Raw genomic sequence first — 13,473 nt, 5'->3', positions numbered from 1 at the left:
TTTAAAGTCTCATGCCTAGTAAGAGTGGTTAAGCAGACTGCATCAATCAGTGTACTGACTGAGGAACGTACAGCACATTTACTTAAAATGAACCAGTCCGTAAACTTTATCGAACAAAGGCCTTTCAGTATCCGAATGAGAGAAGATTAACCTCCCTGTAAAATAACATTTAGGCTTGGAACAGACATTTTAAATGAATTGTATTCATCCTGTAAAGTTATTTTCATTTCCTAATTATTAATAAAATAGATGTGTCTAAGGAACAAATAGAAATAAATTATATTTTGCATATTTAGAGAAAGAGAAACATTTGTTTTCCAGTGTTCCTCATAACCAGTGCTGTTTCTTAAAATAGTTTCTTTATACTATAAGATACCATATCATAGAATGGTTTGGGTTGGAAGGGACCTTAAAGATCATCTAGTTCCAATCCCCCTGCCCTGGGAAGGGACACCTTCCACTACACCAGGTTGCTCTATAAGGTTTCCCCGGAGCCTTCTCCAGGCTGAACAACCCCAACTCTCTCAGCCTGTCCTCACAGGAGAGGTGCTCCAGCCCTCTGATCATCTTTGTGGCCCTCCTCTGGAGCCTCCAATTTAGAGACAAGGATGTCATGCGGGACAGTGTCAAATGCTTTGCCGAAGACCAGGTAGATGATGTCAGTTACTCTTCCCGTATCCACCAACACTGTAACCCCATCATAGAAGGCCATCAAATTTGTCAGGCGTGATTTGCCCTTAGTGAAGCCATGTTGGCTGTCGCAAACCACCTCCTTGTTTTCCATGTGCCCTAGCACAGTTTCCAGGAGGATCTGCTCCATGATCTTGCCGGGCACATAAATAAGACTGACTGGCCTATAGTTCCCCAGGTCTTCCTTTTTTCCCTTTTTAAAAATGGGGGTTATGTTTCCCCTTTTCCAGTCAGTGTGAACTTTACCGGACTGCCATGACTTCTCAAATATGATGGATGGTGGCTTAGCAACTTTATCCGCCAGTTCCCTCAGGACCCACAGATGCATCTCATCAGGTCCCATGGACTTGTGCACCTTCAGGTTCCTTAGATGGTCTTGAACCTGATCTTCTCCTACAGTGGGCGGTTCTTCATTCTCCCAGTCCCTGCCTTTGCCTTCTGCGACTTGGGTGGCACGGCTTGAGCACTTGCCAGTAAAGACTGAGGCAAAATCATCATTGACTACCTCAGTCTTCTCCATATCCCAGATAAGCAGATCTCCCGTTTCCTTCTGGAGAAAGCCCACATTTTCCCTAGTATTCCTTTTATCACCGACATATCTATAGAAGCTTTTCTTGTTGCCCTTGACATCCCTGGCCAGATTAAAATCTATCAGGGCTTTAGCTTTCCTTACCTGATCCCTGGCTGCTCAGACAATTTCTCTGTATTCCTCCCAGGCTACCTGTCCTTGCTTCCACCCTCTGCAGGCTTCCTTTTTGTGTTTGAGCTTGCCCAGGAGCTCCTTGTTCATCCATGCAGGCCTCCTGGCATTTTTGCCTGACTTCCTCATTGTTGGGATACGTTGCTCCTGAGCTTGGAGGAGGTGATCCTTAGACCCATCTATTTTGTTAATGTAGCACCTACCGAACCCTTTTTTCTGTCTTCCCACCTCTTCTACCTTGCTACAGTCCTCCCCTTCCATGGGAGACATGAAAGGATCCAATTCCACCTCTTTTCTAGCTTTAATTACCCTAGAGATTTACAAGTATACTAAATATGTTAAGTGAGACCTTTAAAAGCATATTTTAAAGACATTTTCATTTTGTTACCCCTTTTAATATCCCTTCTCCACCAGTTGTCTATACTCAGTGAAACACACCAGTTGACACAAAACATTTTTACTCCAAAACTCCTGTAATTTTTAAATGCTATTACTGAGTATTTCCAGAGGAAAGGTACTAAAAAATATTTAGAAAAAAACCCCTTAATGTATTTAACTATACGCTGGGCTTTAGTCAATCTCTCTGACAGCAGAATCACGTTAATTTTTTTATAGAGGCCTCTATATGAAAACCAGAATTCTACACAGCAGTTCACCTTCTAGACTATTAGACACTCACAAGCTTCTCCAGCACTCTAGACACGTGGCAAGGAGCTTTCCTTTTAGGCAAAGCTGTGTTCACCAGAATGACACCTCTCCCACAGACACTTTTGCTACTGACTCCTAAACCAGCCTGTGCAGGCCAATGAGGCTAGACCCTTTCAGCCTTAGGTTACCCTACAGCAATAATTCTAGATGCTGGGAATGAACAGCCATGATTCAGTGATAAGAGTAATTCTTGGTTTAGTGCTGTAATACCTAATTAAGAAAAAAAACACCACATCACATGACAAGACATACTAATCCAAGTTAAACTCATTTCACTAGGTCAGATTTGCTCAATTGCTTTTTTTTTTCCCTCTTTTTTTTTTTTGACAAATACTCTTCTATCAGCAGACTTTGTGCTAAAGGTTAGAAGAATGCTATGAAAATCAAACACGTTCAACAATGCAAGTAATGTAACAACTGCAACCTGAATGTAGGACTGATAAATCACTACATAATACGCTAAAAGACCGAATGCCCATCATAAATTAAATGACCTACAGTACTGCATGGGCAAATATGCAGACAAGGTAGTATCAAAGTTTTCAATGAATAGACTGAGTGCATATTTAGCACAGATTCAATAGTTATTAATTTAAATAGTGTATGAGAGAAAATAACTAATGTGTTATATAATGCACTTTCCTATAAAGAATTAAACAGAAGAGAATCCCAGTTTTGATTCAAGTTGTCTGGCAACCGACTCTGCCATGCTGCTCACTGATCAATGGCAGGTGAGTATAACGCTTGCTGCTCACTATGCTACATAACAAAGAAACGTAAATAAGCCCCACTTTCAGTTGAGCTTTGTGGCTCAGGAGCCACATCTGTCTTGTCCCCTAGAAAGGATAGGTTTGTAAGAAGATTCAAGAGAAGTCTACAGCAGCCCATGGGTGAATTGCTTTTAAGTGTCAAGAATGAGTAAGGATTCTTGAAATGTTAAATGAGGCTGAGTGCCTTTCCCTCCAGCAACCAGTTGTGTAAGTTTTCTCCCACTCGGTATAAAAACAAAAAGCTGGAATAAACTCCCTCAAAGTAGTCAGAGTACATGGTATAAAGCCAAGTAGATGTTCACGACCTGTTGGGATCAGACTGACCATTGCAACAGTAATGAAGACAAGATAAACAAATTGCTCAGCACTTACAATTAAAAAAAATTCCATTTGAGAACATGAAAAACACCTAAAATTCATATTCACATCTGAATTCTTAAGTCAATGGCCATACCCAATGTAATTATTTAATTGTTTTAAAATAAACAGGTACTAGTTCTTGGTTAAAAATGAGACACAACAATAACCAACTGCTTTTGATATTATTTCTAGCCCTAGCTTTGAAAGAAATTGTGAAAAGAAATGTGAAAGAAATTGTGAAAAACATGCACACAATTCATATATGCTCAGATTAAACCAAAATAGCTATACAAAACTGACTGGGCCGGGGCAAGGTGGGGCGGAGGAACCAAGTAAGATTAGGAGTTCTCCTGTTAAATTAAGAAAGAATCTCCAAATACATTCCCAGGCAGAATAAATCCTAGTAGGCTAGAACACACCATCCCCAAAATTACACAAACCGCAACACCTTCCTTTTGCATATTGTATATTGCTACAGTATTTAATCACAATAACCAGGAATGCTTTCTGCAGAGGTTAAATGAAACGCAAGGAACTCCTAATGCCTAAGTAAATGCTTGCAATATATCTTTGTGTAAAAAGAGTACCTCTCCAACTATCTCCACGGGTTTTGTTGCAGACCAAAACACCATTTCACATGCAAAACAGATTATAAAACAGAAAAATCCTATCTTTAACAGGAACTGGACTAGTCTGATCACCAATGCATCCAGGATGAAGGAAGAAAGCATCCTAACATGGAATGGCTTCACGTTGCTCACTACTACAGACATCTTAATAAAACAACCCTTTTGACACTGAGGAAGCTTAACGAGTGGCCCAGTAAAGGCTAGTGCTTTGGGCAGAGTATCAAAGTCTGCCTTCTGCTGCAATTTTTTTCTTTACTCCTACCAATCTCAGCCAACGAATACTCTGCCTCCTGTACATGTTTTACTTCTAACTGTTGTTTTCACCAAGAGACAGACAGTACACCATTTTAAAATAAAAATCATAACAATTCTAGGACTAGGGAAAAATCAGATAGTTCAGCAACAAAGGTAGTTCAACCTAGCTGTTCCTAATTACACTTCCACTCCAAACACAAGCCCCTATAGAAAACACTACAAAGAACCTGATGTATCCGTTTCCAGTGTAACTCTGCAGATACCTACCTGGCTTGACTACAGGGAGAAATAGGACAGTGTTTTACTGGAGCTGCTTAGTCTTGATGTCACTACTTTTTCCAAAAGATAGACAAGGTCATTTTAAATTAGCTCTGCTAGCCCCATGCACTGCCATAATACGATACACACATGCATCACTCCTGTGTGGTGATAACACATCTAACAGACAGGGGTATCCTGCCACACCACTCACAACAAACTGAAATCCATCACACAGATTCTGGGTTGTTTTTCTAACCCCTCACCCTCCAGGTCTATGTCTTCCTCCATCTTCATAAAGCAAGTTCCTCAGAGGAGAAGCTTTTTTCCCCTTTTAAGATAATGATGTATTTCCTTCCCATTTACGGAAGGCAGTCTGGAATACAGAGGTTATATCTATATCAAGTACTGAGGTGTGATAAGAGGAGACGTGTAAAGCTGAACAGCTGGTGTCAAGGGCTGGGAACATTCCCTACATATATTTTTTTACTACAATTTTAGGTGTTTTGATGGTTTTTTTACTTCAATTTAGCTCCAGTTTGATCCCATACCTAAATGCCCATTAGCAGCTGAAGCATATCTTCTGCTTCAGCTTCACGTGAAAATGATTCAGCTTGTGGGCTATAAGACTGCCATGTGATGCAAACCTGGGCACAGTAAGTGGAAAGGATGAAGACTTGCTTCAAAAATGCACTCCAGATCTGAACAAAAGCATTAACGTAGATGCACTCTGAAACCATGAGAACTAAACCATGACTTAAAACCTTGATTGCTATCTACCTTTTACTGTTATAAATCCTTAGTCCCTTCAAGAAGCAAAGCTATATTATCAGCTCCAGCATGACCTGAAAAAGGAAGAAGCTAAAACGTTAGAATTGTGATCTGTGAATAACCAGACTTTGCAGAAATAGAGAATTAAGTTTTAAGAATTTTTGTGCACACTTTAAGTGGAGTAAAGAAAAGAAACCCTTCCAGCTTAAAACTATCTCCTTGGCTTAGAAAGTTGTCCACACCATGAAGATAACATAGTTTCAGGGTTTCCATGCTAATTTTAAACAGATCAAGACTGCATGTCTCTATACTTAAACTCATTCCTTTCATATAGCTCTTATGCAATATACACATATATTTTTTAATTCATATATGTATATAAAATTTAAAGTCTGAGACTTCTAGATAGCTCAGATGCATTTGGCAATAGCTCAACCACATGAAGTAAAAGTGCTTCTCTTTTACCAGTGGTGAAACTAAAACATAGAAAGATAAGCACTATCATCACTGAATGCAAAGCATTAATGCTTTTTATCAGGTTTCAGAAACCCACTGAATACACACATAAATCAGAAACTGATGACATAAAGATGCTATTAACCACAGAAAAAAAAAAATTTCCATCCAGTAATATTTTCAAAAAGAGTAGAATGGGATATGACAAGACTTAAGGATTTCAGAATCACGTAAAAACTCATAGCACAAGATTTTCCTTCCACATACTTTTTAGATTTCAAATTTAAGCTTCACTGAATCAGCTAGCATTCTCTATCAATCAAATCTCTATTAGGTGCTGAAAGAATGAAAACTGCTGAGTACACTATAAATAAATACCACATGATTACAGAAGACACTTCCAGTTCACAACTCAAATACATCCACCACCCTCATTTTTATCATCAGCTAGCAATACAGTTCAGGCACTGTACTGTTAAGACATTATAGCTGCTTTTCCAGCATCTGAGCTAGATCTCTCATGGCTGCTAGCATTTAAAGAAAAGAAAACGAGAAGTCATCCATGAGCAGAAATAGTGGTGCCAGTGTTCATTACGAGTTTGTGTTACATGGATGACTGATCTTAGTGTTTAAGATTGCACAAAGCTCGGACTGAAGCTATTTTTGTAGTAAGGTAACATAAAAGTTCTCTCCCTTCTTCTGGTCATTATCCAAGAACATATAAACTCACGTAGAGCCTCCTCCTTTTATCTAATTTACTTGTTGACTTTTTCATAATTTTTTTAAGATCTTAATTAGCTGTGGTAAGTTTCTCTCAGTAGTGAAACAAGCTTAAAGTTTTGAACCTGCTGTGAAGAGAGGCAAATCACACAAAGTAGTCGTACAGTTTACTTTCAGAACATACCAGGAATAAGAAGAAAAAAGTTGGGTTGTTTTTTTTTTCCCCACAACATGTAGTAGCACACATGGTGAGAATGAAGGAAACAAACATACCTATGGCATTGGTCTACGTGTGACTACTTTCATTATACTCACATAGTAAGGTTCAGCTTCCCTTTCAGTTATCTCATCCTGATACAGAGTGAAACAGGTTGGTATTCGTCCAAACCACACATCTCGAAGTACATCTTTGTCATCTGTCATTCTTCCAGTGGATAATGAAGCACATGTAGATCAGTTTGTTTCTTCAGCTAGAACTGTAGCCCCATTCCCCCCAAAAGAACCAAGTCAGCACGACTGCAAATAAAATACACGTTGTTAAAGGTTCTCCCATAACTATGCTCCTGCAAGCATGCTCTACGCTGTCACCGAGATATTAAATGCATCAGCTTGCACAAAGAATGGGATGAGTTAAGGCCTCCAACTTAACACTTTCCCAACTATAAACACTGGGCGGGTGACCAGTAAATATGCATTTTCTAAGCTTGCATCGCGCCCCAACCGTAGAGGCAAAGGGAGCGTTCCCGTTACCGCCTCGCAGTCATCCCGCAGCTCCCACACCCCCCTAAAGCCCCGGCTTTACGGCGGGCGAGCGGCCCCGGACCCACGGGCAGCCAGCAGAGCCGGTGTCGGCAGACGAGCAGGAGGACGGGCAGCGGCGGGGACGACGAAGCGAGCAGATCTCTCGCCAGCGAGGCCGCGGGTCGGCCCGGGGGGGTCACCGAGGCCCCAGGACGGGCCCCAGCATCGTCCACCGCCGCGCTGAGGCCCGGGGGCGCCCCGCCAGCCCCGCTGGCCCGACGCCCGCCAGCAGGTTCGGGGGCGGCGGCCGCCCTCGGCGCCCGCAGCAGCAGCCCGGCCAGGCCCGGCGGGGTCCACCCTCCCTTCCAGGCGGCCGCCCGAGGGGAATCAGCAGCGCACGGCGCGGCAGCGGTGCGCCGCACGGGGCCGGACCGAGGAGCACTACGGCGGCGGCCCCCAGCGTGCTCTCCCCGGGCAACAGCAAGGCCGGGGGGCGGGCCGCAGCGGCCCCGCCCCAGCCGCAGCCCGCCGGGGGCGAGTGGCGTCCCCCGGGAGGACGGCTCTCCCCGGGAAACCCTGCCGAGGGGGAGCGGAGCGGGTGGGGGCAGAGGGAACAGCCGTTACCTCAGACGTGACCGACCCGCGCCACCTGCCCGCGCGCAGGGGGTGCGGCGCGCCAGGCAGGAACTGACCCGCCGCCCCGCCCCCGGCCCGGCCCGGCCCCCGCCCCGCCCCCGGGCGCAGGCGCTGTCCGCCGCGCGGCTTCCGCCCGGTTCCCGTTGGGCAAGCTCCGGCGCCCCCCCGCCCCCAGCCGGCGCCGGAAGCCGGAAGCGGGGCGGAGGGTGGTGGCGGAGACCCGCCCGCGGGGGGCGGGCCGTGGGAGGGGCGTGGCGGGGGCGTGGCGGGCCTCTGGGCGGGAAGGAGGCGGAGGCGGGGCCTTAGGGCGGTCTGTGGTAGGGGTCCCCATGGCGCGGCGCCGACCGGCCCGGCGGCTGCCCCGGGCACCGCGATCGCGGTGGGAAGGGGTCGGTCCCGCAGCGCCCAGGGAGGGCGCTCGCCGGGGGGCGGGGAGGCGGTCGTGCTCCCTGAGTGCGCTGTTGGCGCTGCCGCGGCAGGGCCGGAGGCGGGGGGTCGCTGGGCTGCCGCGGGGCCCGGGCCCGCTCCCGCTCCTGAGGCGTCAGCGGAGTCGCTCAGCCGGGAGGCCGCGCTTCTGCCAGCGCGCAGGAGGCAGTGAAGCTTAATGCTGGAAGTTTTGGGTGCTCGCGGGTTTAAATGCTATTTTGAGCACAATCTAACCACTTAAGCTGTCAGTTCTCTCTTACCCGATTGCTCTCTTTTCCTGTTCTTTATGTAGCGGATTTTATACACCATGATTTTGTACTATGATCACAGGAGGGTGAGGAGCATGTGCTGCCACCAGGGACATCTAGATACCAAAGCATCATTCTGGATCAGTTTTTGTTGGCCCAATGGGTGTAAGTTTACAGTGAGTTCCATCTCTGCATTTTAAAGAACGTCTCCTGCAGTTCTGTCACTCTGCAAATCCCCATCTTGGTGTCCTACAACTGTAGGAAGAGCAGGAAAGACAGCACTTTTCAGGTGGGAGGGAATGTCATAATTCCAAGGGAGTTCTGTATCACAGCTTCCTTGCTAGGATGCATTGCACACCAGCAGTTGTCAAAGCTGGGTTCTTCTGTGGCAAGATGTGCAACTGTAGCAAATGTATTACAACTGGTATTTTTGCAGTTAACATTTGAAAGAAAACTGATAAAATGTGTTTTTACCTGATGTGGGTGGCACACTGCGATATCAGTAGTGCGATGTTCTTGCTATGCTGGCTTGTGGCCACCAGATGTCATGCAGCGGCCACTGCTGCTGAAGGTGTCTTAAAGAATTCAAGAACTAACTACAGCTATTACTGACTTCTTGTGGATTTTACCCAAAGACTGGCATTTTAATGAACGTGTATGTTGCTGATTCAACCTTATGATTTGGGAAATTTTAGTATTTTTTTCAGTCATCTGAAAGATTAGAGAGATACGAAGAGTTTGTTTTATTTTTCCCAGTTTAAATAAGCTTGTCATGATCACCTCTTTTTGGTAAAACATATCCTGAACACAAGCCCTATTATAAATTATCAGGAAAAAAAACCCTTTTTTTTAATGCTCTGTAAGCAAAAATTTTAGTTGTGGCACTTCTGTGATTTGGGACGTACACAGTGAAACTTTCTCTATCTGCTCTGCAAGGGTTTTTGTGACACGTTAATTCAAAAAACAGCTAAACTGATGTAAACCTGGAGTAAACTTCATATTTGGTATGGTCTACCCCAAAGCATAGGGAAAGACAGCACATAGTACATGCTCTATTGCAAGGGGTTTAGGCTCTTAAGTGATCAGTTCCCTTAAGCTCCTAAATATAGTCAACTTACACTTGCCTTGGGTGCAGGTATTGGGCAGCACCTCTAAAGGGCATGCTAATGCTGAGATGATGAAAAGGAAGGGGTTCCTCCGGAAGTATTCCCTGTGCGCTCACAACAGTTTAACTAGTATGAATGGTGTGGAAATGACTGTCTGAAATGGCAGAATGGCAGAAATGGCAGAATGGCAGAAATGGCAGAAATGGCACTGGAATGGCAGAAACTTCTGGATGCAGAAGGATGCTGCCATGGAGACATGTGCAGAACTGATCCCACAATTACAAAGGCATCCAACTCACAAGCACTGGTCATTGCTATGGCCTTCTCTACAGATTTCTACAAGGAACACCCTTAATGCTGTTACAGGTCCCTTGAAACTGGTCTGATGACAATGCATTGACTAGTGGAACTGCCAGCACCACTGCAACAAAAAAAAGTAGTTTGCCCTGGTTATGAGATTTACAAACTTTCAGAAAGCTTTACATATACGTATTTCCCTACAGAAAATCAAGGAGAACTACATGTTTATTCTTTGCCCTTTCCACCTATGAGTTCTTCAGAGTTCTTCCGTAGGAAAGGGTTGTTTCAGTAGTACTGAAGGGTTTGACCGATCATTGTACCAGCATCACTAAAGATAATGCTAGCTTGTATTGAAAAGAAAATGGCCCAGAAACATCCACTGGCAAAACTGCTCCCACTCATTTTTTCTCATGAGCAGGAAGAAGTCTGCCAGCACTGCTATTAGCAATAATACTGGTAGTGTGTATATACTGAGGATGTGACCCATTCTTGACACTGCCTGTCCTTACCTCCTGAAGTCTTACTTAACCTCTACTGCTACCACTCTTGAAGCACACAGTCTTGGCCAGCTAGACTGTGTAATCAGCATTCTAGCATTCTGTTGATTACTAATGACAACTACCAAACAGATTAAACATTTACTTTTGCATTATTCTCTCATGTATAGTACAAGGAACATAGGCACCTGACTCAGGCCTATGGGTTCCACTCCATAGGCTGAAAATTGAACACCATTGCATGCCCAGGTCTTTTGCTGGATCTGGATACAAGATGCTAAGTAGAGAGTAAAACACAGTAAGTTATAAAGTGAGATAACTTGCTATTTAGAGTATCTTCCTACTTAAACATCCTAGCAAACTGCTGATGTAGTTACCAGACACAGATGCAGCAAGATACATTGTAAAATCTGTGTGAGATTATAAAGACAATAGTTCTACAGGAAAATGAGGCTCTGCTACTGAGATGAACTTGGTTGTAGATAAATACATGAGATATAATGTAACTACTGAACAAATAAAGTAAACCTGAAGTGAATGCCAACTTTGCTATTAATATACTATAAATAATGAATCTGAATCCAAACATTAAAAATAATTGCTAGGATGGAATGTCAAAAGAGATACAATAAAAAAGGAATTACATCCTTTGGCATATTGTTTTCCACATTGTTAACTAATGCTTCAGGTTGCATCATCACTCGGCAGAATGGACCAGTCTAAATTGGAAGGGGAAGAGCTCAACAAACATATTTCCAATTCCAAAGATCCTCAAGCAGTATTCCTCCATTTTAAATGTCATCGTCAGACAACACAGTGAGTCATTGCTCAATGGCACCCAAATCAAAACACCTGTTAGTGAGTACATATGGAATGTGAAGATGCTTGCAAAGAACAAGATCATAATTAAAGATGCATTAATTCTAACAGAAATAAGAGAAATGGAAGAGATGGTTTACATATTTGTGGGCAGTTATGTTTTTGTGTAATGGTAGTGGAGAAGAAGATTTGTAAACAGAATCACTGTATAATTTAGGTTGGAAGGGACCTTTGGAGTCCTTTTGTGACCTCTAGGCCAACACCCCTTCTCAAAGCAGGAGTAGCTACAAAGTTAGATCATGTTAGTGGAGGCAAATAATGCCAACATTTGGTTGCTGAAAAGTTACCTGAAATAAAATGTGAAATAGTATTTCCCTGTATATTTTGCTATAACTGGGATAACTGGTATTCATTGCTTTGATCACATGGAACGAATTTAATGCTGCTTTCACAGAACTGGTATTTTATGGCACCTACATATACACAAAGTAAGGATCATTCACTTGTATAACAAAGAACACTGGCAGGTGGACAAAAAAAATCCCTTTTATTCAGGCCTGGCTCCTCTTTGTGTAAAATCCTGACTCCATTAAATCAATGGCAAATCACACAAAGATATGTGAAACTTAACTTTTTCCAGTGTTGCTTTATTAGGAACTGATCAACAATCACTATTGATGTTTTCCCTTCATTTCCCTAACAGTTTTCAATAGAAAGCAAAACATACTTGTTTTAATTTCTTAGCCATTGTCTTCTAAGTATGTAAACAAAACCAGATTGTGAGAATCATTAATGTACACCTTTCAACATGCAACAGTGAGTAAGAGTCAAATGATACTCATAATGCTGCTATTTATATCTAGCTAAATAGTTCATTGTTGCCTACTCCCAGTGAAGAATTAATTTGATTAATTACTTGAGAAGCTGATTCATTCATCTGAGACCTGTCTGGAAATATTACAAGTACCACGTCTGATGGCACTTAAAGTTTTCCAGATACGATTTTAATTTATATGTTTGTGGAAGAAAAAATCACTCTTACCTGGATATACTTCTCCTTTCATGCCCTCTTTACCTACTAATATTTGCCTTCTATAATAGGTGAATAGGTTTGGAAACATTCTAGATGGTTTTTAAACTCTTTCTTGTCTAAATAACTGAAGTGTGCTGGCAGCTGTCATAGTTCTCCCTCACAGTAGTTAACTCTGGTTTACTTTGCTGATTTCCTGTTTTAATTCTAACTTTAAATTCCTAAGTCATATTTCAGACTATCAAAATAATCTTTTATTGCTAAAACAAGTGACTAGACATTAGGAACTCCTAGTTCTAAGTCTGCTGCTTATTATCTACCTTGAACAAAATTTCTTGTGTTTACTATTTTGTCGTAGCCCCATTAAGACATCTTAGTCTTAGTGAAAAGGGAGGGAAATACCATTTTTAAAAATTTCACAATATGTATGTATGGAGATTTCTTATAAATCAGATCATAAGCTTTCTTTTTTACCATATTAATAGTGCCAACAGCCATTTGTTCACTTAGCTAGATTTTTACCCCTCTGCATGTTAATTAAGGAATACTTATTCTGTCAAGTATTGTCACTTATCAAAGAGAAGTGGCTGGTATTCAAAAGGCAGTAGGATAATGATTCCCAATGATTTACAATTTTTCTATTGGGAATACTGTCACTACTATATCAGTATGTGACAGGATTGACTCCATCTATGTTTAATACATCAATTTAGCTGCTTATGACCGAGGATCACCACTAACTCAGTGCTGAATCATAGCATGGCCAGGAAGTAAAACAAAAATATAAGGAGGATAATACAATAATCCTGTGCTGTTTGGCTATTGGAACAGCCTTTAGGTTGTTTATTTTTAGGCAAGAAGACGTTTCACCCTTAATCTGAACAGAAACCTCCTGTTAATGCTGTTGGGATGTCAGCTTCTGAGACAAGGGCAGTCCAGTCCTCAGTACAAGACACTAAGCACCTGTGTGTCACCTGGTACTCAGGAACTCCCAGAACTGAAACATGCATTAACTGCTGTTTATAGACAAGTAATCTTTTATACCTTGGTAAGAAGACTTCTTGCTGTACAGCTTTATATTAAAATCCTTTCAATAAGCATTTTAATTCCTTTTCTATGTTACATTGAATAATTTCAAGCATCTGAGTTAGACACGGTCATCCACAGATACTCATTACAACCTAGTCTATTGGCTCACTTATGAAACCTGACATACTATTGCAATAAAGTTATGAAATATCATAGGGGTTCATAGATAACACAGTGCTAAGTGTGGCATAGGTACAGCAGGCCAGATTCCCTGCCCATAGAATTCACCATGGCTTCAGAAATGTAAGTTTCTATTCTCAGTAA

General features: G+C 42.6%; 1 protein-coding gene across 1 annotated transcript in view; it reads right to left on the bottom strand.

Annotated features, from left to right (window-relative positions):
- ATG5 (autophagy related 5) overlaps positions 1 to 7,721 on the bottom strand; it is an 86,860-nt gene extending 79,139 nt beyond the window's left edge. Inside the window, exons 1-2 of the mRNA XM_059834135.1 lie at positions 7,683 to 7,721; positions 6,633 to 6,793 (exon numbers count right to left, since the gene is read on the bottom strand). Of these exons, the coding sequence (XP_059690118.1) occupies positions 6,633 to 6,740 (108 nt within the window). The 5' untranslated portion in view covers positions 6,741 to 6,793; positions 7,683 to 7,721. The remainder of the gene's footprint in view (positions 1 to 6,632; positions 6,794 to 7,682) is intronic.
- Positions 7,722 to 13,473: the final 5,752 nt, after the last annotated feature.

This window comes from Gavia stellata, chromosome 2 (genome assembly GCF_030936135.1).
Source record: "Gavia stellata isolate bGavSte3 chromosome 2, bGavSte3.hap2, whole genome shotgun sequence".
Lineage (NCBI taxonomy): Eukaryota > Metazoa > Chordata > Aves > Gaviiformes > Gaviidae > Gavia > Gavia stellata.
Note: the sequence above shows the minus strand (reverse complement) of the source record. Positions and strands in the feature narration are given on the sequence as shown.